We start from the raw sequence: 23980 nt of genomic DNA on the forward strand, positions 1-23980 counted from the left end.
TCACCAAAAAGAACGTAGCACTCTATTGATCTCTACACTGTATCGATCTGTATCAAGTAATGGTTGCGATAATGAAGAACCACAAGCTATTTCAGAAACCATCTATTGCTATTTAGAGTCATTCTAGTATTTTACAGTTTACCAAAATTGCCTACTGCCACACCTTGAAACTGCCTTCAGAAACATTCTCCCCAAGCACAACACTAGAGAAGTCAACACAACTCGACAAGTTTTGGGAGAGCCGTGTTGGCATCAACCCCTGGTCAAACTGCAGCTGTCCAATATCTCATGAAACATGCTTTCCCTAACAAATATGAACAACAACAACAACAAGGTAGGTTTGTGGAATGCATTTCCTATTCTTTCTCTATAAATTATGTACAAGTCCATAATTTGCACTTACTTGGCCTCCAAGGCGAGGGCTATTATGCCAGCAGCCAGAGGAGCTGATGCTGATGTGCCCGTGTGGAAGTCCGTGCACTTCTGCCTGAGATCTGTAGTGATCTGTGGACAGGGGAGAACAACAGTTAGGGAGTGCTGTGAAGACCATTTTCTTGAATGGCCCACAGCTTGTGCAAGCTCAGGAGTTGAGCCAGACATTTGAATCTTTAATTTTTAAAAAAAAAAAACACTAGGGGCTAAAAGCCCAGCGCAATTAGCCCTTAAGGCAGAGATGACGGGAGGAAAGGCGCAAAGAGGGACACAACCAAATAAAGAAAGACATAGAAAGAGAGGGAGACGAATAAATAAATAAATAAATAAAATAAAGAGAGGGATGGAGGAAGAGCGAGCGACTGTTGCATATGACAGAGCAGAGAGATGTCCCCGGATGTGCACAGAGTGAGACTGAGCTGCCTACGTTGAGACTAAGTGCTAAAAATGATCGAGCAGCTGAGTGACAGTTCGGAGACTGGACGTGCAAAGGCTTTCACTCCGCTCAATCGAAACGGAGCTTCAGAGCCCGGGGGGGCTGGGGGCTGTGATTGCCTGTCGCAGCCTTCACTGTTTAGGAATCAGCAGCCAATGGCGAGCTCCAACAGGCAGAAAAAACACATTTCTGAAATGAGGGTGATTTCTTCTCTCCCCCCCCCCAAAAAATAATGCATTTAAAAAAATTAAAGAAAAACAACCCACCTCTGGATTAGGGGAAAACATCTGGGCACACCTTCCTGGTGTGGTAAAGGTCCCACAAATGGAACTGGAAACGAGCCCAAATGGCACGATGGGCCGAGAGCAGCACGGCAACGGTATGAGCTTACCGCCTGCTGCGGCTTGGGACCAGAGCTGCGTACAAAGCGACGGACGCCATACAGCAGAGGCCTGGCGGTCTGGGAAAGCACTTTGGCAGTGGCTCCGGCGTTGTGAAACACAATACAGACCTCGAGGGTGAGAGCATCTGCTCCCCTCCGACTGGGGCCACACACACCACATGCTTTCCTCATTGCCGTCACTCAGTGTTCTGCGGTCCACCCTCAGCAACCCCCGGTGGGACTGCATGTTCAAATACCATACGCTTTTTTCCCCCCCTCCCATATTTGTCAGAGCCTGGAAGCAACGGCCTCTCTAACCTTGGGCTGAGGTGCACATGTTACCGCTTGCAAATCCATGATGTTTCTACCAGCAGATCAAAAAGGATGTCCACATCAAAAATAAAACCGAACTGCGAAAAGCGAATAAATTCGGAGCCGCACTGGTTTTGCCGAGTGGGCATAAACAGACGCGTCGGTACTCAGGCCTGTACTTCTCTGCTCCAGCTCTGCTAGATCTGCTCAGCACGGTGAGGTAGACTTACGATCTGTTTCTCGTTGGAGCCTCCGCTGCTGTAGGTGGTGGCCAGGGTGGAAGAACATGCTTCGCTGTACCACGGTACCATGCCGCACTGCGTGGTGCTGCTGATGGACAGCGTGAAGATGCTGTTGGTGTAGCCGTCACAGTTGCAGCTGTCCTTCTCCCGCCCACCGTTCCCCGACGCCCAGACGAAGATGGAGCCAAGGCCGCCACGACCCTGTGCCGCATAACAGAAATCCAGGCACGCATGCACACACACACACACACACAGTTAGTGACAGTGGCTTTAGAGTTTCTCTTAGTATCTCTACTGCAAAACCCCTCTTAGGAGCCCCTTTGAAAGACCACCGAGACTTGGCAGCAGACCATGGACATCTGGTTCTGAGCACCTTAACATTGTTGAACGGAGGGGGACTGAAACTTGAAGGGAAACTTGAAAACCGTACTTTGGCAGGCAGTGACCAGTTTCAGGGCAGCTGCTGTTCTCCAAATGGCTTCTAGCTCCCAGTAACACTGGAAAGCCAAGAAAGACTAATATATTAATCATTAAAAAAAAAAGTGAAGGTGGACTATGGATAAACACCAAATGTCCCCAGTGTACATTACTCTGTTCATATCCTTAAAAGACAAAAGGCTTTTAACTCCACTGGGTTTTCCTGGGTAACCTTGCTGGCAAACGAGCAGCACGAAAGCAGCCCACCCGATGCGATAAGGAGGGGCACATGCATGCAGCACATTAAAGGGGCAGCCTGTAAGGTCCCACATGGCTTGTTTCGCCCTGGTGTTAGCGGATAGGCAAATGGTGCCACTAATTTAGTTCAGATGTTGCTCGCTCGTTAGCTTTGATCACACTTTGTTTGCTCACCCCTCTGCAGTACCGATAATTCTCAACAATTCTGTGTCTCCTGAGAGGGGAGGGTGGGGCAAGAGGAGAGTATTAAAAACAAGACTCTAGCTCATTGGCCAGTGCACTTTTTTTGTGGGTAGATTTACGCACCTGCTGGATGGCGGGTGCCCACTCCCATGTTTGGAGAGGCGCTCTCGCTGTGCATGTTGGGCTTTGTTATGACAGACAGATCTCATGCCCCGAATTGAATCTTGATGCTGGCCATTACCTGGCAGGCACTCTGAACGCGCCATGTGTCATACTAGCAAGAGCGGGGCCTAAAAAGCGCACAGCCTCGATAACACTTTGGGCCTACCAATGGTAAAACGGTGGAAGCCTGGACCTCCTCAAGAAGATTAATATAATTATGTGAAGCTGTATACGGACCTGCTCCTCGGCTGCACCACACAGCAAGGAAGTACTCCTTGGCCCTGTTGATGTCAATATATTTTAGCATTGGTATTATAACTTGATAGATATAGCTGCCCATCAACATTCTTATGCAGACTCTTTGGTCTTTTCTCTCCTTGTTTTCCTGATAATTGCATGCAAAACCTTACTGTAGGAATAATGGACCCCATCTGTGTGATAATATTGGCATTATTTTCAGTCTCAAAAGGTACAAAGGGGGGGGGAATAGTGGGCTTTCAGAGTCAAACAACAATGTAATGGCAATTTAGCTTGTGTGGTCTCCCTGGTAGCAGCAGGAGAGACGGAGCCAGGGAAGGACTGTCGAGTATGTCAAGCATTCCACACACCTTGGGTACCTGTCCCAGTGGAGGATGTTACCGCAACAGCACTTAATCATAACTCGGACTGTCAAATCAATATGGGAGTAGGGTTTATGCTAAATGCATCCAGGGCAGTGGCTGCCAGTGGTAATCTCCCCGCCTGGGCCTCGAACGGTAATTCATGGCCGGACCACAGGACAGACACTGGCATTAGTAAATGGCATTACCCCAAATTCAGAAATATGACCCTAGCAGTATTACCCGTGACAGGTACTACCTGTCTAATGTTCTGCAGGCTTACCTGATGGTCCATTTTTAGGCCATACGCCGCGTAAAAATGAGGTATGGGCATTAGGCCCGGGACTGGGAAGATGCACAATAAATAATATAAATACAAACAGGCACACCAATCTTTTTGCCCCAAGACCCTGGGTACTGGAGCATCTGCAGCCATCATGTGGGTATGCAGTAGGATGGCATACTCCAGCCTACCCACTTTGATAGTTAATAATACCAGTCATCAATTTCCCTGGAAAGGCTGTTGTACCCCGGTGTCAACTATCCTGTCTGTCATTTTCAGTAATTTTCAAGCTAAAGAAACCTGCACAGAGTTTGGGTTCTTGAAATCAGATGGAGGGTCCTTCCCTAGCTTTGAATTTTAAAAAGACTGGGACTTGGTGATATCCCATACCAGTGAGTCAGAACCAGGACTGTGATGCGACACACACGCGCACGCACACACACGCCACTGGAGCATCAATAAGCCATTGGTTGACATTGCCTCCACCAACTTGTATTATTTGCTCATTAAATTCACATGACGCTTGTTAAATGAATCACTTCTAGCAAGGGTTGTCTCGATTTAATAAAAGTTGCAGTGTGTGATGAATTCCTTTCTCCCACCAAAAGCTGCATTTTCTTCATACGTGTTTCAGCATCGATTTAACATTAAGGGTGTGGTGGTGATTCAGTGCGCCTTGTGTGTACACACGGACATTGCATCAAGATCCCACAAGCCTTATGAGTTTCCCATTGCTCAGTGTTGAGGCCTCTTAACCAGACAAAATGTGTCATAACCCTTTAGACAGATTAGTTTGTACATTGCATGAATGCAAAACTCATCCCTACACATGGATAACTACTTCAATGCACCTATAATTAAAGTAAATTACAGTCTTTCCTATTCACCGCTGTAATCATTAGTTAACGTATAACCGTTGTTTTGCTTTGGTAGTACCAACATGCACAACGTAGCAGAGTAGCCAAAGCTCTGGCTCTGAGCCGGCCCATTGTCTGCCTGCTGGCTACATGCCAGACTGACTGCTCCAGCAGCATGTCTGGGGTGGGCAGGTGGGAGAGAGAAAGTAGGAGAATAAGAAGGGCTGTAATGAATAGTGTTCCTCTGCTTTTCATGTTATGGCAGTTTAGCACGTAGCCCGTGAAGCAATTAGGCATCAAGAATGTCTACATCACATGCGCTCTGGGGAAGCTGCATAAAGATTTCTCGCTGAAAATGACCCTTTAATGTGACATTTAAATTAAACGAATGTCACTCTGACTGCTAACTGCTAATATGAGTCGAGGCGCTCACCAGCAGCGCGTGCTGGAAGCGAATCAAGCTCTCCCTTCACACTCAGTGACTTCAAGAGGGAGGGGGGGTATTTTGGGCAGCATGTTTCTGCCCTTGAATGTACACATCACAGCATTTTGGACCGCAAGTTGCTGCCCTTGAAAAATGTTAACAATTTTGAGGTGTGGTGATGTATTCCGGCACCAACTTTGACTGACCAATGGACACCATTTACAGTAGTTGAGAACGTTTTTAACTTGGCTCATGCGTGAACAGCACGAGTAGTTGTAAAAAGATACATAGCATTAATAAAATTAAAACATAACTGAATTATGTATAAAATAATTAAAATATAATTTCATTTCACAGTGACTAATCAAGGAATAAACATAAATTGGGGTCATTAAACAAGCTTAAAATTCTTGTATTAAAACACTTGGTAAACACAAGCCACCCACCCCCTACCTCAGTCACCCCTCGCAGAAAGGCCTCTTTGGCCAGCTTGGCGGGTCCGTCCACAGTCTTGCCGTCATCCTCGGGTCCCCAGCTGGCACTGTAGATGTCGATGTGCTGAGGGTTGAGACTTAGAGACTGGGCCTCCACCACATCCGTCACCTCGCCATCCAACATCCTCACGCCTGCCACAACACACCCTTGCTTAGGTTGGAGTAACGTGCAACCTGCTCTGGGCATTATGCTAAGGAGCTTTCTGCAATCCACATTACAGGCTTAAATCTGTGCTTCATTGTGTGTGTGCGCTCGCACATCTTACATTGAAAATGAGCATGCATCTAGACAACAGTGGCCTGTTGAGCACTTTAAGTAGTAGAGAAAAAGAAAAGAAACAAAAAAAAAAAACCAAAAAAAAAAAAATAAAAAATACCCCCCCCCTTTTTTCCTAATTATAAACTTTAGGTCACACTTGACAGAAACTTATGAGCGAGAGTCATAAGCTCTTGTTGCTTTTTTATCTCTCTTAAGAAATGTAGTTGCATGGCCAGGATGGATCCCTGATGATAACAGATTACTCCCATTACCTGAGGGAGAATGAAGCACCAGAGGTCATAAAAGCACCTCAGAGGAGAATCAGATTTCCACCCTTTTTATGGTGTTTTAAGTCGCAAAAACAAATATATAACATCCTGTCTGCTACAGAGTTGGTTTACGAATACAAGTCATGGTCGTAAACATTTATGGATATAAAAGTTGCCTTTACACCATGTACAATCCTTGGGGTAAAGCAGGTTGGCACATAAAACCAGCCAAACGAGAAAGTATCCCAGTAGTCAGTGTTGGATGCAACAAGGTTCCAGAAAGAATTAACTCCAAGAGCTTAAGGCATCTATGGCATAACAACAGCACCTCAGTGGAGACTGCAGAGAATATAAAGTATATGTCTAAGCTGAGAAAGAGAAAGGGGGGGTGAAAATATTCTCACCCAAACCTCTATACAGTTGACAGACCACCGCCTTCTCCTGCGGTGTCAGGCTCTCCTTTATAAAGGCCGAATAATGGAAGACTATCTTATCAGATTCCACTACTCTGTACAGGGAGAACCTTAATACCTGCAGGAGGCCTAGGGTGGTGGCAGAGCCCATCAGTCCGAAAATGCCATCCACACTTTAGTTACAGCCATTGATTTGGAATCAAACCTGGTGAGTTCTCTTAGGTAGAATCTATATGTAACCCCCTTGACAGCCAAGTTAAAGCACCTGCGCACTGGGAAATCAATGTGCGTGGTTCATTGATGCACAAGTGTCTGAGGTTACCTGTGATGCCCTCATACAGGCTATAACAGTCAAGTGCTTTCATGTTTTCAGAAAGAAATCCCAGAACTAGAGCAGTCTCCGCTGTGTAGCAACAGGCAGCTACAGCAGGACAGATACCAGTGAGAGACGTTCCCAACCCTGGGTCTGAATTTTAAACATCTTCAAATCCCCCAAGGACACTTGGGAAGCTGATTGTGGCTCCTTATCAGGATACATATGAAACAAAAGACTGGAGGAGGAGTGCAGACGTTTGGCACATTCAATGCGAACACAAATTCTCAGAGGGAGATTTCGCCAACCATTTGTGTCAGATCTTTTAACAAGCCAATTCCAACAGTGGATTTTCCTCTTACTCCAAGCCCTTTCAGACCAATACTTATGGCTAATGAGTGTTGGCAGTGGAGGTAAGACTCCCTGTACAGTGTCTAATATAGACCATGGTCCTCTCTCCACCTTCTAAAGATATTGGTTAACAGAAGGCAGATCCGTTGGTGTGGGTCAGCTTTCCAAAGCAGCTCTCTAGTTCTTCCTCAGGTCAGTCTCTTTACTTCTGCAGCCTCTGGAGGACACAAGGTGAATACACAGAGAGGGCAGCTGCTTAACATCTGCCACATCTCATTAAAAGCTGACTGAAGCAGAGGCTCTGTTACATGGAAACGAGGTCAAGGCCAGTAATAAAGGAGCTGGATGGCTCCCATAGAGCATGAAGAGTGTGGCGCTTATACTACGTGTGTTACGGTCGAGCAGGGAACATGGACACATGTACAAGATTTACCCCCCCCCCCCCAAAAAAAAAAAAAATTGTTCCACGAACTAAAAACAGCTTCAAAAGGAGGATGCCGGAAAATTCCCTTATGGTCTACGAAAAGAAAATGGTTTGCCAAAAGTCTCAACTGGGGCATCAGAAATGGATATTAAAGGGTAGCGGAGGGAGAAGGAAGATTCGGAACATTTTCCATAGGCTGAGTGCAGCTTGCTTGGACAGTTGAGAATGTGTTTCAAAGCCATTCTGAAATGCTGCTTCATTTAGAATACATGAAACCTTCATACAGGATCTGCTGTGTCTCCATCTTAACTCAGCTAGCCAGAGGAGAATATCTGATAGACAGGCGGAGTTGGTACCAAGGCAAAAACTAATTTGTCAACATGAATATTTAAAGAGGCTGTGTTCAATCATTTCTGGACTGTCAAATGTTGACGAATTTGTACATATCTAAATTCATTTTTAAGCAAATAATCAGTTCCTCCTGCACACATATGGACCATTATGCATGTTACATGATGCTGAAGCTAAATTTCTCATTTTCGAAACTGGAAGAAAAAAATAAATAAAGAAAATAAGTAAGTAAGTAAATAAATAAATAAATGTAGGCAAAAGCAAAAATGTGAGCTACTCCGAGGGTGTGGCCCGAGTGACCTCATTATATACACGTTCTATATGAAACACAAACCTACACTAGCAAATGAATAACAAATGTCAGCGGTTCCTGTGTCCTATTCATCATGCTGTGCCACACCCAGAGAGGCACAGCTAAGTCAAAACCTAACTGGGGATCATGTTGCTAAGATGAGAGTAGACACCCAGAGTAATATTTAACTAGAGTCTTTCTTGCCCGGCAGTTCCTCAGAGAACACGCAGGATTGGGTGACACCTATCCAGCCTCTGACCATCAAAGGATTCAGCTGGGTCTCAGAGTCCAAACATGACAGGCGCACGGAGGAGAAATGAGAAAACAAACATGCACTAAACGAGCTAAGTGCCACTGCCAATTAAAAGGATTACACATGCTTAGACGCCAGTCTTTAGCTCAGAGGGGCCTGACAATAATAAATTACGCACTTCTGTTAGACCTGCCCAAAAACTACCAATGCCTAGAAGCTGTCCTGAGAAAAATCACAACTGCCCTGGCTTTGAAAAAGGAGGTCAAGGTCCTCATATGTTAGGCTTCTGACCATCATATAGAAGCTAATATGCCACAGTGGTATAATTAACACCTTGACTCACGTGAAAAGTGGGTGTTTGAGCATTGTGTGCCATACTGAATTAGACCAAGTTTAAATATGCTGACTCACCTCCGATTTTGGCATTGTAGGCCACCCCGACACCACAGATGTCGTTGTTGGCTACAGCCGCTACCTCTCCAGCACAGCGTGTCCCGTGCCTGACAAAGATGAAATGAGAGAAACAATTTAGTGCTAATCTTTCCATACACTTTGTATGGACACTTAGGAATGATCCTGTCTGTACAATGACCGAAGCTCATGCCACATGTCCTTGAAGCAATAGGTGGGTTAGGCTATTTAATGACATCTCAAAGCAGTTTACACTGGTGAACACTGGTATAATGGAAAAGAGGAAAAAATAACAAAAAGTCAAGTATGCAGCTCACTTGGTGCCTAATCCAAGCAGCAAAAAAGTATAGTAAGCAATTCCTGCACAGAAATGCCCAAACATTTCTCCACAGCAAGGATGACCTTGAGTTTCTGAACCTGTTACCAGTGTTCAGCCTCAAAGGACTGGAGAAAATGAGTTAACCTGTTAGCGGGGGGGGCAGGATGAGAGAGAACACGAGTGGAATTTAAAAAACAAAAACTGTGGGTCATGTTCAACTGTGTTCATCATGGATCACTCATGTGCACTCCATCTTGGTAAATTCATTAACCATTAGTTGGGAGGTTAAGATCTTATTTCTACTGAGTGTAATCCAGAATAACTTGTATGGGTAAACAAATCTTATTACCACACCACAGGAGTTTCCTCTTTTCTGGGTCAACCTACCACTATTGGTTAGTATAAGATAAAGCAAAATGCATTAGGCCGGTGGAGGTGGTACACCTAGAAACACCTGTATGAAGCCAGTAAAGCTGGAGCTGTGGAACTTAAACACAAAAAGACACCTCATAAGAGCATTTAGGAGTAAGAAATCAAGAACCCAAACTGCACAACACTTTAAAATACACAGCATAGGGAAAAACAGCACCCAGTATTTTGTATCCTGAGGTGAAGAAAAGCAAAATGGGGTCAAATGTGAAGGCTACGGCCAATTCCAGTTCAGCAGTATGTCAGCAAAAGACAAAACTGCTACATGCAGCTCCTGTTCAAGATCTTCACCACATCAGATTTTCCCAAACTGACAAAATCCACAGTTTTTTCTTCAGAACTATCTACCAGGTTTGAGGGCATGATGGAGCCCAGCTCAGCCAAAAACCACAGCAAAAGACAGGATCAATGAGAGCACTGGGAGATCCCCTCTAGTCACCAGCATAGAGCAGGCACAAAAAGTCAAAGGTTAACAGCAGAGACTGATTCACTTCTGCATGAACTCCATTAAGCATAGTCATGGGACAAAGCTCAAAATCAGACTGCAGTTAATGTTTTGGAAAAGTCTCCAACACACAGAAAGAACCAATATGGGATGCTTGTGTGTGAGAGGATTCAAGAATAATGGAATTTCTGTGGATGGGTTGGGCAGTATACAAAAGTTCCTGCAATAGCGTGGTATAGTGCATTATTTTTCTCTCCCTCTCACACACACAAAAAGTTATTTTGGTTTGGGTTGTTTAATGCAACCCTCCACAGTGAGTCACCCAGCATATCATTCTGTACCCCCATGCTGCAATCCTCGAGATCCTCGAATGAGAACGCATGAGCATACAGGCTGTGTGCGATATCTTAGAGTGAAATGGCACTGGAAGCTTCTGCCAGGGGCTGTACTCAACACAACATAAAAGGTCCACGTAAAGTCCATATCTGTTTTGAATTCATTCCATATCGGTTTTCTCACATCTACTTCTTTGTAATTGGAATCCCCTGAATCACACCAGTATTATAATTCTGTTGGCATATGCTTTTAAGTGATAACTGGCTCGCCAATTGCTGGAAAGTGGCAATTTTTGTAATACGTAATATTTAGTGTAGTTTGCATATAGATTATAGATTAAAAATGACTTCTACTGTCACAGGATGATTTAAGTATATGATATGAAGGGGACACATTAGACTGCATGGTTACTGTATGTACTAAACCACAGTGTCAAGATCTTCATAGTGATTGAAGAGGTATAGCATTTTGTACACATCAAATCTGTTGTCTCCACATACAAATATGAAAAGATTGTGCATGTCACAGAGGTGCAGTAGTTGATGGCAGTCACATACTGTAACTCATGCCAATGTGTATGACACTTTTCCTACACTGTCATGTCAGAGCCAATTAACTGTTCAATACAGATTCACCATACCTTAGACTCACTTTTTTAGGCCAGCAAAAATAGAATTTAAAATACTTCAAATCACGGAGTTGTGTTACATTTTCATAGTAATTTTGTTACTGTAATAAAGGTACATATAGGGGCACAAGCATCAGACAGACACGTGCAGAAACATACAGTCAGGTAATTTTCATTCGTGGAGAGCCATACGCACGGCAGTCCCTCTACTGCTGCTCCCTTCACGCACAAAAGATACAGGTGAGCCAGTTAAAGGCAGTCACGGCCTCCATCTGATAACCTAACCAACCAATCATGCAGTAGTAATAATAGTGGTTAAATATTAGAGCCTTTCTGTTTCACCTGGGGCATAGGGGATTGGGGCCATCTGCTCACCAACAGCCCATTTTAAACGAGCACAAGTCTAATCCCCAGGCTCTTTGTAGAACCCCCAACATGATGCAAAGCAGCAGCGTGGCACCAGACACTATGTCTCTCGCACTGTTCATCTACAGGCCTGTCCGTTCAGATCATACGCGAATGACAATGGCATTGGCACAGCACGCTGCTGGGCAGGATGACCATTCACTCTTTTAGACATGTTCACAACACAACAAATAATTGTCATCCTAAAACTCCAGATTCAGCAGATAGCACTCATTTTCAAATTGGCAAGAGATGACGCGTGGAAATAACCATGTGAACAGTACATTAAGTGAAACAAAGCCTGCTCTCAAACAGCAAATGTGTAAAAGGGCAAGGTAATTGAGACTGAGGAATCCCCTGCAGAGACTGGAGCCTCTACTGCCAGACTCCAAGAGCCAATGTAAAACTATTAGGTTTGCTCATTATATCAAAAACAACAAAACATTTCTGGTCACATCACTTCTATTTGAATAAGCAAGCAGATTTGATATGGACATTAACCACTCTACTTAATAAAGCCAAACACAAACAAATAAATCAAATCAAGTCTGACTGAACTGCAGACCACCTGCTAGGACAGACTGTCGTAGGTGCACCTCCATTTGTTCCCATCCAAACCACAGCTGGAGCAGCAAGGTATAATGGGCGGTAGACTGAACAACAACCCCCCAACCCCACATGCTGGCATTTGTGATTTGTGTGGGGCTGGTCGTTGAGCAACCCCCGAGACCTTCCAGTTGGGGGGGGGGGGGGGGTCATTACGGGGCAGGCAGTAGGAGCAACATTTGTAAAGTCCTTGTGGTAAAAGTAGGATGTGATCCAAGAATGATGGGGACAGGTCCATCAAGTCTATTACATTACGCAGAAGTTACCTCGCCTTTGGTTTAAAGTTGTGTGTACTACATTTGGGCCAGAACTTAATACAACTTTATGGGCAGGTGAAATATGAAAAATGTGCTGGATTATCAAAGCCCGGTGGCAATAGACCCAAAGCAGCTTTTACTAAAGGCAGGTTAAGAAGAGCTTTGGTGAACGAGAGAAAGTCATCCAATACCACCACCATCATTACCTCTTATTAGAGGAAGAACTTCAAAGCAGCACTGTCAAAACCAGTATCCAATGATTGGATCTCACCATGAAAGGTTAGACAAATTCTACATTTGTACAAATAAAGTAGGCAACAATGCACAAAAAACAAAACAAACCAACCACACTCTTGGCCAAATTATTTGACAGGTGAAAATGTAAATTCATCAAAACTACATTTGGCAGTAATAACCTCTACGGCAGACAGTTACACAAATTAATGTAGAGGCAGACTTGAAGTTGACAGACTGGGAGCTGTACTGCGATCCAAAAGCTGCCATATTCCCCAGAATGCACATTCATACTCTAACTTGGGTGAAAATTAAAAGGACTTTTCTTTTGACTGTGTGTGTAGCTTTGCCTAGGAAGAGACACACAGGCAGATGATTCATCATGAACATTTAACCATATGGAGCAGAACCACAGAAAAGCTTTTATAGACTCGCAGCACACTGAGGAGGGGGGGAGGGTTATTTTATATATATATAATTTTTTTTTTTGGCTTTCTCTATTAAGGAAAGGCTTGAGTGAATAGTTTTTGACAGCGATGTCTCAGGAAAAACAACAGACATGGGGCTGCTATTATTCCACTCATCTCCACTAACCTCATCTGAGCTGTACTTCTTGAGAAGAACTACACTGCCTAACTGGCGCTCATCTATGCAGCAAAGTCTTCTAGTTATTAAAGCATTAAATACATAATCCACTCATTCTGCATGAAGATGGTTTGTACATAAAGGCCATGTTCACGATTTCTCAGTAAATCCAGATTGGAGAGCAAGAGGCCAACAAAGAGGCTTGAAGGCAAATATAAGATATTACCTTAAGTAAACATGAGGGCTCAGGCAAACACATTCCCGAGGTGAAATGAGGGCATTTGTAGAAAGTTGCCCTTCAGCTGCTGATTCCAGGCCAGTTTTGTGGTTTCACATATGGTGCTTAAAGTTTAGGGTTTTTGGAGGAGGGAAACAGTCCTAGGTCAGCCCAAAATTGCAAGCTTCTACACCAGCTAGGATACAGAACAAGAAAGAGGGCTTTATGGAAGTGAACAGAGATGTGCTTTCTCAGTAGGGACAGGCAAAGGCTCAAAACGCCTCCCAGTCTGACTGGCTCCCCCTGGCCTCAGTGGGGCCCCAGAATGACCAACTGACGGCAGCCTAAGAGACCAACAAGGTTACTACCAAGTAACTTCCTCTTATGAATTACTGTTCAAGGAAATCAACTGGAATGGGCGGATTCCCAATTTACTTAGAAATTGAAAATTTCTCTTACATCATGGTTAAGTTTCCCGTTTGAAGATACTCATGATATTTTTCAAGCAGTGGCTTTAAAATCTCTTAGGAATCAGGTTCTCAAGCACACTTTGGGTACATTTCCTGGACATAGATTAAGCCTAGTGTTTGACTGAATAGCAGTGCCAATGGTGAAATCACCATTAGAAATTATTTTTAGTCAAGACTTAGGCCTAGTCTGGGTGTGGAAATCTGTCCCCCTTACCCTGTGAGGCTCCTTTTCCAAAAGCAGCCAATTTTACATGTCAAGGTAATGATAGCCTACTAAGAGTCCATGCACTGCTGGGTCCAATCAGCTGGTAAGCTCAGACAGAGCGCCACTCCAAACAAAGCCATCGATTTCGGCCCATTTACAACCATAAGCTTTTCTGCCTGTCATCACTAATCATGGTTCGCCTCAAGATTTCAAAAAACACAAACAAAAACAAAAAACATTGCCTGGTTAGTAGACCAAACAGACAGATTAAGGAAAATCCCAATGTGCACCCCCCACCCCCACATCTTGTTCCCGAGAGACTTAATTAAATAACTTGATTCTAAGCAGGGTGACTGATGGGAGGAAAAGCTCTACTGGTAAATAGCTCTTAACACAATGCACTTCTCGCACCAAAACTGCTTTCGTAGCAAATTTACTTTAATCCCACTCGATTTACCCTACATCAAATGTGCAACAGAAAACGCCCATGCTTGATTGCTAGGGCATGGGGGGGGGGGGGGGCAAAACCCTATGTCCACAAAAAAAAAAGCTGACATGAGGAGGCATCTGAGGGAGTGTTTATGTGCACTCTTTCCCCATCAACATGACAAATTGGATTTAAAGCCCATATTCAATGCATGAATTTGGTTGAGTGTGTGTTTACACTCAATGTTGACAATAAGGTGAAAATTAAAAAGACACCTCACTTCACATGACAAAAGGTTAGTGTGATGAAATCTGCCAGCTGTGGAGGTGCACAGGTACTGCATTAACAACAGTGTATTTTATTCTTGAAAATGATTCAAGCATACATCATGATGTGTTTGAAGAGGATGCCAGTCAAGCCTGCTCTAGAGCAAAAAGTAGCTGAAGCATTTTATGCCCTACATGCGTGTTGCAATTTTGGACTACTCAACAAACTCACAATACAGAGGAAAGAAGCAAAAATATGCCAGAAGCTTCTCAGGCTCTTGAGCACAAACTAATATTGGAAAAAATACTTCACCTGTTATCATTAAGCTGTGTATATCTAGGCTGTGGGTCTGGGTCCCCGTCATTCACATCATAGCTGGCATCCGGATCCTGGAAGTCAGACAGACATCAATGGAAAATTATGATTGGATCTTTAAAGCATGTGGAATATATGGATTTTCCTTTTCCAACTCACGTAATTGTGCTCAAGGTCCGGATGGTTCTTCTCAATTCCATCATCTAATATGGACACCACCACCCCCTGACCAGTAACACCCTGCTTCCAGGCCTCCTTCACATTGAGGTCACGATGCTTACTATTATACTGAAAAAAGATGGGGGAGAAATGCCATCAATTGCTCCAAGGAGTATTTAAACTAAATAAATAAATAGATTAAAAACTTTATATATAAAAAAAAGGGAAAAAAAAAAAGGAGAATGGCATAGAAAATACTGATACCCAGGATGAGGCTTTCATTGTGCATGCTTATTTGGATGACAATCTTCTTGTGAGTACAATATGCTATTGCAGCACTAATGGCAAAGCATTTGCTGAAATTCACTAGTTTTCTTTCATCAACAAAAGCACACAATGAACACACCAAGATTCCAATTTAAGCCATGGCTTCCGAGCCATGTCTGCCTTCATTATACAGCAACTCTCTGGAGTTCCAGCAGTATAAATTTAAATCGAGGCTGCCAACGGCTAGCAGTTGCAGAAGTATGTCACGGTGAAGCTACGCTCAGCAGGCCTGTTGCTCCTGTTCTTGGGTCCTCAGCGCTGAGGTAGCGACCTTGAACATGAGGCTGCTGGGCTACCCGGGCACCGCAGGACTGCGGGGATGTGACCTCACTTCCTCTCCCTCTGCCTCCATTCGGCTGTGGCTATAAGCAGCCTAGGCTTATTTAAGCAAAAAATTGAATTTATTTCGCAGTGTGGCTACTCTCTCTCCTTTCCTCCATCGTTAGTAAACCTCCCCGGAGACGCACTCTTTCCTTCTCTCTGGGTGTGGGTGTGTGCACGCATGTATGCGAGTGTGAGTTTAAAAACTCCTGGGGATGTGTTCACGTGTTTTTCTGTGTGTGTGTTTTGGGGGTGAGGAATATAAAGAGAAGACACTTGCCAACAAGTTAAGCTAGGGATCAGAAAGTCAACAACCCAAGAGCCCATCTATAACCATGGGCTGCAATGTGCATCGCTGGACTACAATCATAAGTGCAACACTTAGGTGAACTGAAGACAGCAAGCAAAATAAATCTCATCTCAATCCTGAGGATGATGACGACGACCTTTTACCATTCATAGGCACTGCTATTAAAATCTGATGATCATCTGTAGTTTGGGATGATGGCAACAGATCGCTTTTTGAGGGTGTGGAGGAGTGGTCGAACAATTATTTCAGAGAATTTGCTTTCCAGAGGAAATGGGGACAACAATCGAACAAAGCCACATGACGCACTGCTGCACGGACAGAGTTTGTTCCTGTTGTGGGCAGAATTTCAAGCTTAAAGTCACAACATAGGCCCTCTTCACCAAAGGAGACAAAACCCTCTCTTGTTTCCTCAGTTCATTTGCCAGTTGGAATCCAGTGTCCTAATTTGGTGGATGGCGGTGTCCCTGACTCCAAAACGACAAAGCTGTTTCACAGTTATGATTACTGTTAAGAAATGAAACCCAAATTAGGACAGGAATTAAGGGGACCCCCTCCGAAAACCCCAAAAACGCATCATAAATGATATATAAGCACAGATGGCTTTTACACCCTTTAAAATTAGTATGTGAATTATTTGCAAGGATGCATCATAAGGAACAAGGTTATAAATTTTAATGAGAGCTACATTCCGTGTTTATTCCCTTATCATAAAACACTGCAAACTCCAACATGATCAAATTAAATTAAAATTAGGTTCTTAAACTGACAAGACTATGCCCAGAAAAACAAAAACTTAAATTAACCACTTTGGCTAAAAGCTGAGACACATACATGTGAGCAGACAGTGTTCCTGGCAGAACTTCTCATGTTGGATAAGGGGTTCTGGGATGAATGCTCCTCTATAACTTTTACACTGCAGTGCCTCATCCAGACACATTTAATCACTTCATGTCTGGTTGCAAATGCATATGCAGATGTGACAGTTGGAGAAGCCAAAAAGATGAGTAGGGATGTGGGGGGGGGGGGGGGGGGGGGGGGGGGTGCAGGGGGAAAACACATGCCTTGTATTCAAACTGAATACAGTTTTACAGAACCGCCATTCAAACTGAATGCCATTATTATACAAAACAAGGCACACAGTTAACATCTATATGCACAAGAGGCCAAAGCACAGTACACTCAATAAAAATTCAATCAGATGGCCATGTGAATACTAGAACCCTGAACTGAAGGAACATCCTCTCTTATGAACCAGTTGTTGAGGCAAACATGGCAACCCACACCCACACCCACACCCAACCACACACACACTTACCAGGTACCACTGCTCTGCAAACTTGGGGTCAGCTGGCTCAGAGTAAATATCTCTCTTCTTCCTCTGCTTCACCACCTGCTGTTCTGCCCATGTCACCTTGGGACAAACATGAGTGACAGAGTGTGTTGAGGCATTTCAAGGATCGCTCGTTTGACTTTAATGCAAAATTGACAAAACAAGCTGGTTCAGGTGAATTTTTCACCCTCTGACATGGTCCTTTGCTTAAAAGCCCAGGATAGCATAAAACCTCAATTTCATTGCCTAACAGTACTCATTTAAAAATAGCGTAGCACTGGAAAGTAGCAGAGCAAAAAAAAAAAAGCGCTCAAATGGTCCCTCAGTGCCTGGCACAAAAAGCACTTCATAGTCTGCAGTGAACAGTGAAGTTCAGACCATGTTCAACAGTTCAAGACCTCCCAGTGAGAATATTAAAATACCTGTCAGCATTGAGAGCACAGCCATGCCACACACACAAAAATATAATTCCGCAAAACCATTAAAACTGTCATAATGATGCAAGACCAGCTCTTTCTTCCCAGATAGTATTATGAAACATTAAAATCTGGGAAAATTACTTGCAAATAAAAGTAAAAAGAACATTCACCCTGGACCGGCTTCTGTAATTGTCCTTTAATCTGAACGCTGATAACTGAAAAATGCCCATTAGACATTATCCAGCTGTTAAAATTATGCTGTATAAATGTATGCAGCTGCACTTCACTATGCAGCTCAGCCCATTTCCTGTGGTAAATTCTGTACATGCTGAACTTTGCCCCATTGCAGCTCATCCATTTTCATAAAATATGCCTTCTTTTCGGCGCTAGCCATTGCGGTCACATTAATGTTCGCTTATTGAGAAATGTGATCACTGAAAAAGCGTTAGCATGTGATGAACCAGTAGTTGTGTGACCACAGCAATTTGGACACAAACCACATTAACTGCATGCAAGGGCATAGCAGAGCAAGTGATTAGTGACTTACCGAATAGGAAGCCAAACTTGCAGAAAACGATCAAGTTATATTTTTCAAAAAGGTTCACTGCATAATAAAAATTTATCTTGAAAAGGCCAAACAGAAAAATGAGACCCTTATTCTGCAACAGACAGAGGGAGACAGCTGACTGACCTAAAGCGCAATCTTACTAATTGAAATAAAAGATAACGGAGCACAGAGATGGCACAAATGCAGGCCTATATGAGGTGCAAAGACTGGCGACTGGGACAGCTGACTGCTGTGTGGAGCTTCATTCAAGGGGACAGAGCTGGCAGTGAAGTGACAGCATCACTGCGGTTCTTAAGGGTGAGCAGCAGACACCACATCTTCTCTCACAAGGCTGTCTTGGGGGCATTACCAGCACTCAGGTTAAGACTGATTACGAATGGGCAGCCCACAGTCAAGCATGCACAGACAAAACTTCTGTCAAATGCTCTTCACACATCCTCACCCCTTAAGAGCAACACTCTTTGACGTCAGGTGGCTTGACACCAGATGGTGGCACTCTCAGAAGAGTGTAGGTAATGATTAACTAATCATCCAGATTATACCTCTGGTCCAAGGTACAGGTTATGTACCAGTAGCTCAATATCTGCCTGCTTTCAGCCCCAAGTCACCCCTATACGTTTACGTGCCAAACTTGGCTTAAAAGAATAAGTGCTTAGTATTTAAGAAATGAGCTTGCTGTAAATGTACAGATAAATACTGAGTTAAGGATCTGGATCAGCATTATAGTCCAACAAGGCAAGATTCAATCAAAAGTAAGGCACACCTCTTGATCAGTCTACAGTAACCCACAAATACCATTCCAGGAAAAGAGATGGAGGAGAGGATGTTTGCAACTTCTCTGTAATCCTGCCCAAATGTACTGAACTGGTAGGAGATAAGGTTTCTTCTCCCCGATATCAGTGGGAACCCAGTGCATGCATCAACAAGAGGGCAGTGGTCAAGGAAGATGCTTCCAAGAGCATTGGCTATACTATTGACTGTTCATCACTGACTGCTAACATGCACTAGTCTGACTGTAACCTCTAACCTACTGTAGTAGCTAGGATATAAAACTGTTTCATCATCTACTCATAGAATGCAAGTCATTCTGGATGAAAAGAAGTGTCTGCTAAATGCAGAAAATGTAATGAAAATATAAAGCTCCAAGCAGACCACCATCATCACAGAGTGGCTCCACTGTAACAATGGAAGTGTAGCTTCATGGATATGCAGTAATTAAAAAGCAAACTGAGGCTGGTAAAGAAACACCGCCATTGTACCAGTCATCCTCAGCACATATTAAACACCCGTGTTTTCAAACGCTTATCATTCAGTATACTTTGCTCACTACAAAAATGCACTGAAGATCCAATCAAAATGTTGTGGCTAACATCTGCACAACTGAAAATTGATTATTCATAAATGAGTCGGGCTCAACACCCCGGTGTTTTAGTTATTTAATTTGTGCCAAGTGTGTGTTGTAACAGCACACACACAAGCAGGCCAGTGCCTGCGGCAAGGGAATTATCTGTGTTCTGGGGAAGAACTGAATGATGCAGACCAGAGACTCCAAGGAACTAAGATAAAATCTCTATTATAAATGAGACTGGAAGCTGGTTATCTGTAAAAGCTTAAAATGTACCGCCACTCACTGCATTTCCAATACAGCAGGCAATGGGTAGGAGCTTATTTGAAGGAGATATTTGACCGACTCCATCTCTTAATTTCCTTATAGAATACAACATGAAACTAGGATAACAGTCTAACAAGCCTAAAACCTCTCCTTTTGAAAAACCTCAAAAAATTCAAAAATTCCAATAATAAAGCTTAGATGCACAATACTGCCTACCCAACATCGCCTACTTCTGTAAATATGATCAAAAGAACTTAAAGCAGTGAAACTAATAAATGTTTAGGGGAGAAGGATCCTGTATCCTTGATCCAGGTGTCTTCTGTCAGCAAGCAGCACTGCTTGTGATCAGACCTGTTTAAAGGCTGGGAGGCTCCCCTTTCAGCCTGGTGCTTTGGGAGCAAAGGAATTCACCAACAGGAAGTAGAGTAGGGCAGCCAGAGGAAATCCCATCAAATCTTGTTAAGAGGGAGGACCAACGTGTCTGCAACGACTGACAAAGGCAACACAGTGGAGCAGCTTTGTTGCTTTAAGATCCACATCAGCTGCAAAACAGGGGCTCCTTGAAACGACATGGCTCCACCAGCAGCAGACCACTAGACGCCACTAGAGCCTGAGCTTCATCTTAATATGGTGATGAGGAAGCAAAGTCTTCAGGAAATATTTGCTTTTAATACTGCATTCTGGCTTGTATTTGAACAGGCTTGTGCTGTTCAAAATTGCATGGGTGCACTACTCTGCGTGGTTTAGTGATTTCCTTTCTCTGAAACACAATTTAACACATGAGGGACTTAAAAATGAGCTAATGAGTTGAATGAGATTGGTCGAGGGAGCACAGTGGGTCCCATAGAAGGTCTCTAGGATATGAGCTGGGAAACACTTAAAAGGGAGAGAAGCAGCTTTTTGTTGGCTTTTGATGCGTCAGTGTACATTGGTGGCTGTTTAAGCTCACAGCCACCTCTCGACTGTGGCTGTAGCAAGTCAGGCTTGCGTTCGAAAGACAGACGAGCCCTCCCAGGCAGGGGTGGGGTCCCAGGTGGCCTCATTACTCAAGCACCTCATCAAGTCTGCACACCGGACCTTCCAGTGCTTTTCCATCTCTGGCCAAGCCAGCCATGGCTGCTGCAGGCAACTGTGGCTCTGGGTTGCAAGCACATGAAGACAGACTGCACCCCCCCCCCCACAAATTGAGTAATGGCACATGCTGATCCAGTCAGTGACTTCCATTAGGAAGTCTTGCAGCCTCTGAAGCTGAGAATGTGGGTTTAGCGTTTTGCAGCGTCTCGTCTTGCCCTCTGGACCGCGAGCATGGGGACGGGATGTCAGAGATGCCTGAACCCCAAACACTCAGCAAGGGGGTTCATCACACACACAGGAACAGGCTCAGGCAATGGAGATGAAGGGGCTGACGCACGCCAACAGGGCAGCGTGATAACATGATGTTCATCAGTGGCTACACAAGAGAGAGACCAAGCACAGGCCAACAGGGCACTGGAGAGGCATTCCAACATAAATCAATACCTGGGCAGGCAAGGAAGCTTCTGTCCATCCCTCAGTGTGGCTCAGGCACATTCAAGCAAGAAAGATCCTACTTTTTTAAAAGATGCTGCATACAGCATTGCCTTCAGTAGTGACACATAGCCACTTCCCATAGACAGAAGCTCTGAACAGCCAGAATATTTCAAAAGGCAACATCACAGAAACATAGATAATTGGATCAGCCCAAAAAAGTTAATGTTAACTAGTTTCATTTTTCCCCCTGCAACTACTTACTCTGTTTGAATAGATCTGGTAAATAATGACAACATTAAACTTAATTATCTGACAGATAATTAAGAGATGTTTAGATCCAGCCCCAGAAGACTGGAGATCAGCAGAGTTTGGCGACTCTTCTGACAAAATGTGCGTCAAGCAAGTTGATCAGCCAGTCGCCGGTGACTGGTACAGTGTTCCCAGTTACAGTAACAAATCAGTTCGCCTAGTTTTTCAAAATTTACAGATTCCACAAAAATATGCTAACTAGCAGTGTTACATTTCACTGCATTTTACTAAATAACACTAACTACATAGCTAGGATAGTGACTTAACTTTCACACATCTGCAAAGCTAAGTTGGACACTGATTTCTGCACCAGTCTTCTAGATTTTACTTCCAAAAGAATAGCACTACTTTTAAGTCAGCTCAAGGTGCACCAAGTCGTGTTACCATCTAAAAGCAGTGTGGAACATTTCACACATACCTGGGGCTCTCCATGTAGGCGAATGTGTGTTCCTCTGTGTGCCGATAAAGACCTCTTCACCATCCTGCGGTGCCGGAAATGATAGTAATCTCCAAATATCTGCCAAAAAAAAAACCAAAAAAAAAAAACCCACACACACACACACACACACACACACACACACACACTTAGAGCACATTCTAAAGATATTCTTGGTAAAAGTTATTTTTAAATTCCTGTAAATAAGGATGCAAATGGAAAACATTTTCTTAGAAAACAGTACTGATCTAACCACATCCTTCCCAATTCAGGAACAGAACACGACCTTTCTATGACAGGTGAGACTTTGTACCAACTCGCAATGCAGAAAAGGAGGATACTTTATGCAATACATCATTGCCAAATAGACCAAGCAAGAAATTGTCAGCATGAGTCACCAACACAAGAGGCCAAGACCCATATAGCAATCGGAGAGAAGAACAAGAGTGCCCCAGCAGAATCAGGAGCAGTTGACACTCCAGCATGAGAGGTTGAGGGTGTAAATAAACCACAGCAGATAAACAGCAAGCCAGCTACACCTAAATGAGGCTACAAAGTTTAGACAGCCCTATTTTAAACAGTCAACACGGATTACAAAGCTACCACTCTCTCAGTTCATCAGCAAGCATTCCGACTGTCCCCCGATAAATTCCTGCTGGAACCTGCAATTATGAATCTGTAGTCACATACGCACAACAGGACCATTCAGAAGGCTGAGTGTCAAGAATGGCAGCAGAGCAGATCAATTCCCCTTGTGAGCAGGGGAAGGCCTCAGACCTAAGGAGTTGGTCATGCTCTGCCAAGCTCCTGATGTGCCCATGCAGCCATAATAAAAAAAGTTGCAAGGTGAGACATGGTCTGAAATCATAGCCCATCCCAAATCCCCTACCACAGCAGCAACTGAACGTTCTGATGAGCCGTGCACTAACGACTGATGCTTTCATTAGCTGTCGAGCGGCCGAATAATCAGCACAATTGGTTCTACTGGAAGGTGTAAAAATGAGGTTGTAAATCTAAAACAAAATGAACATAGCAAATAACCAGCAATAAAATTTGGAAGCAGAGAACACTGAGGTTTCTAAAATTTCTCACATCAGTAGCAGCAAATTTCCAGTGCAGACAATTTTCAGTTGCTTTCATCTGACAGACCTTAAAATCTCTGAGTCGATAACAGAAGTTGAAAGGGCTGCTTCGCACATATTAGCAAATCGCCTACAAAAACCATGAGCTCTGCAGGTTCAAAGCATACATAACTGACTAGCTGCCGTGAACATGAGGTTTCCAGTACATCATGTAAATAACCCAGAAATAAATCAGTACACACTCGGATACTAAGCCTCATGCAGGATTTGAACAAGAAGAATTACAAAACATGCAATATGAAAAGTGTATTTTTGGGACTGAAAAATGTGGTACTGCGGGGAAAGAGTTAAGCAAAAGGCCTGCTTTGAGATATCAGAACATTCTGTGCCCGATCTCTACGCCACTTCTCGTATTTAATCTCACAAAACCAGGCTGGATTACAGCGTGCAGACACACATGCGCACACACATTCACCCAAACAGCTGAGAGGCTGCGGAGCATGAACCCTTGAGACAGCAGACTGACCACTTTGAGACAATGAGGCAGAAGGGAAAAGTCTGCAGTTCACAGAAGAGAGAACATGAGAAGGAGAAAAACAGAACAGGAGGGTTTAATGTCTGCATGTGTAGTCTGTG

General features: G+C 43.8%; 1 protein-coding gene across 2 annotated transcripts in view; it reads right to left on the reverse strand.

The window, feature by feature from the left end:
• furina (furin (paired basic amino acid cleaving enzyme) a) overlaps nt 1–23980 on the reverse strand; it is a 61887-nt gene that overhangs the window by 9979 nt on the left and 27928 nt on the right. For both annotated transcript variants that reach the window (XM_035520215.1, XM_027004499.2), the window contains exons 3-10: nt 22245–22343; nt 17395–17490; nt 15122–15250; nt 14960–15036; nt 8818–8906; nt 5441–5613; nt 1793–2005; nt 404–504 (exon numbers count right to left, since the gene is read on the reverse strand). In XM_035520215.1, coding sequence (XP_035376108.1) covers nt 404–504; nt 1793–2005; nt 5441–5613; nt 8818–8906; nt 14960–15036; nt 15122–15250; nt 17395–17490; nt 22245–22343 — 977 coding nt within the window. The remainder of the gene's footprint in view (nt 1–403; nt 505–1792; nt 2006–5440; nt 5614–8817; nt 8907–14959; nt 15037–15121; nt 15251–17394; nt 17491–22244; nt 22344–23980) is intronic.

Source organism: Electrophorus electricus, chromosome 1 (assembly GCF_013358815.1).
Source record: "Electrophorus electricus isolate fEleEle1 chromosome 1, fEleEle1.pri, whole genome shotgun sequence".
In the NCBI taxonomy this organism is placed as follows: Eukaryota; Metazoa; Chordata; class Actinopteri; order Gymnotiformes; family Gymnotidae; genus Electrophorus; species Electrophorus electricus.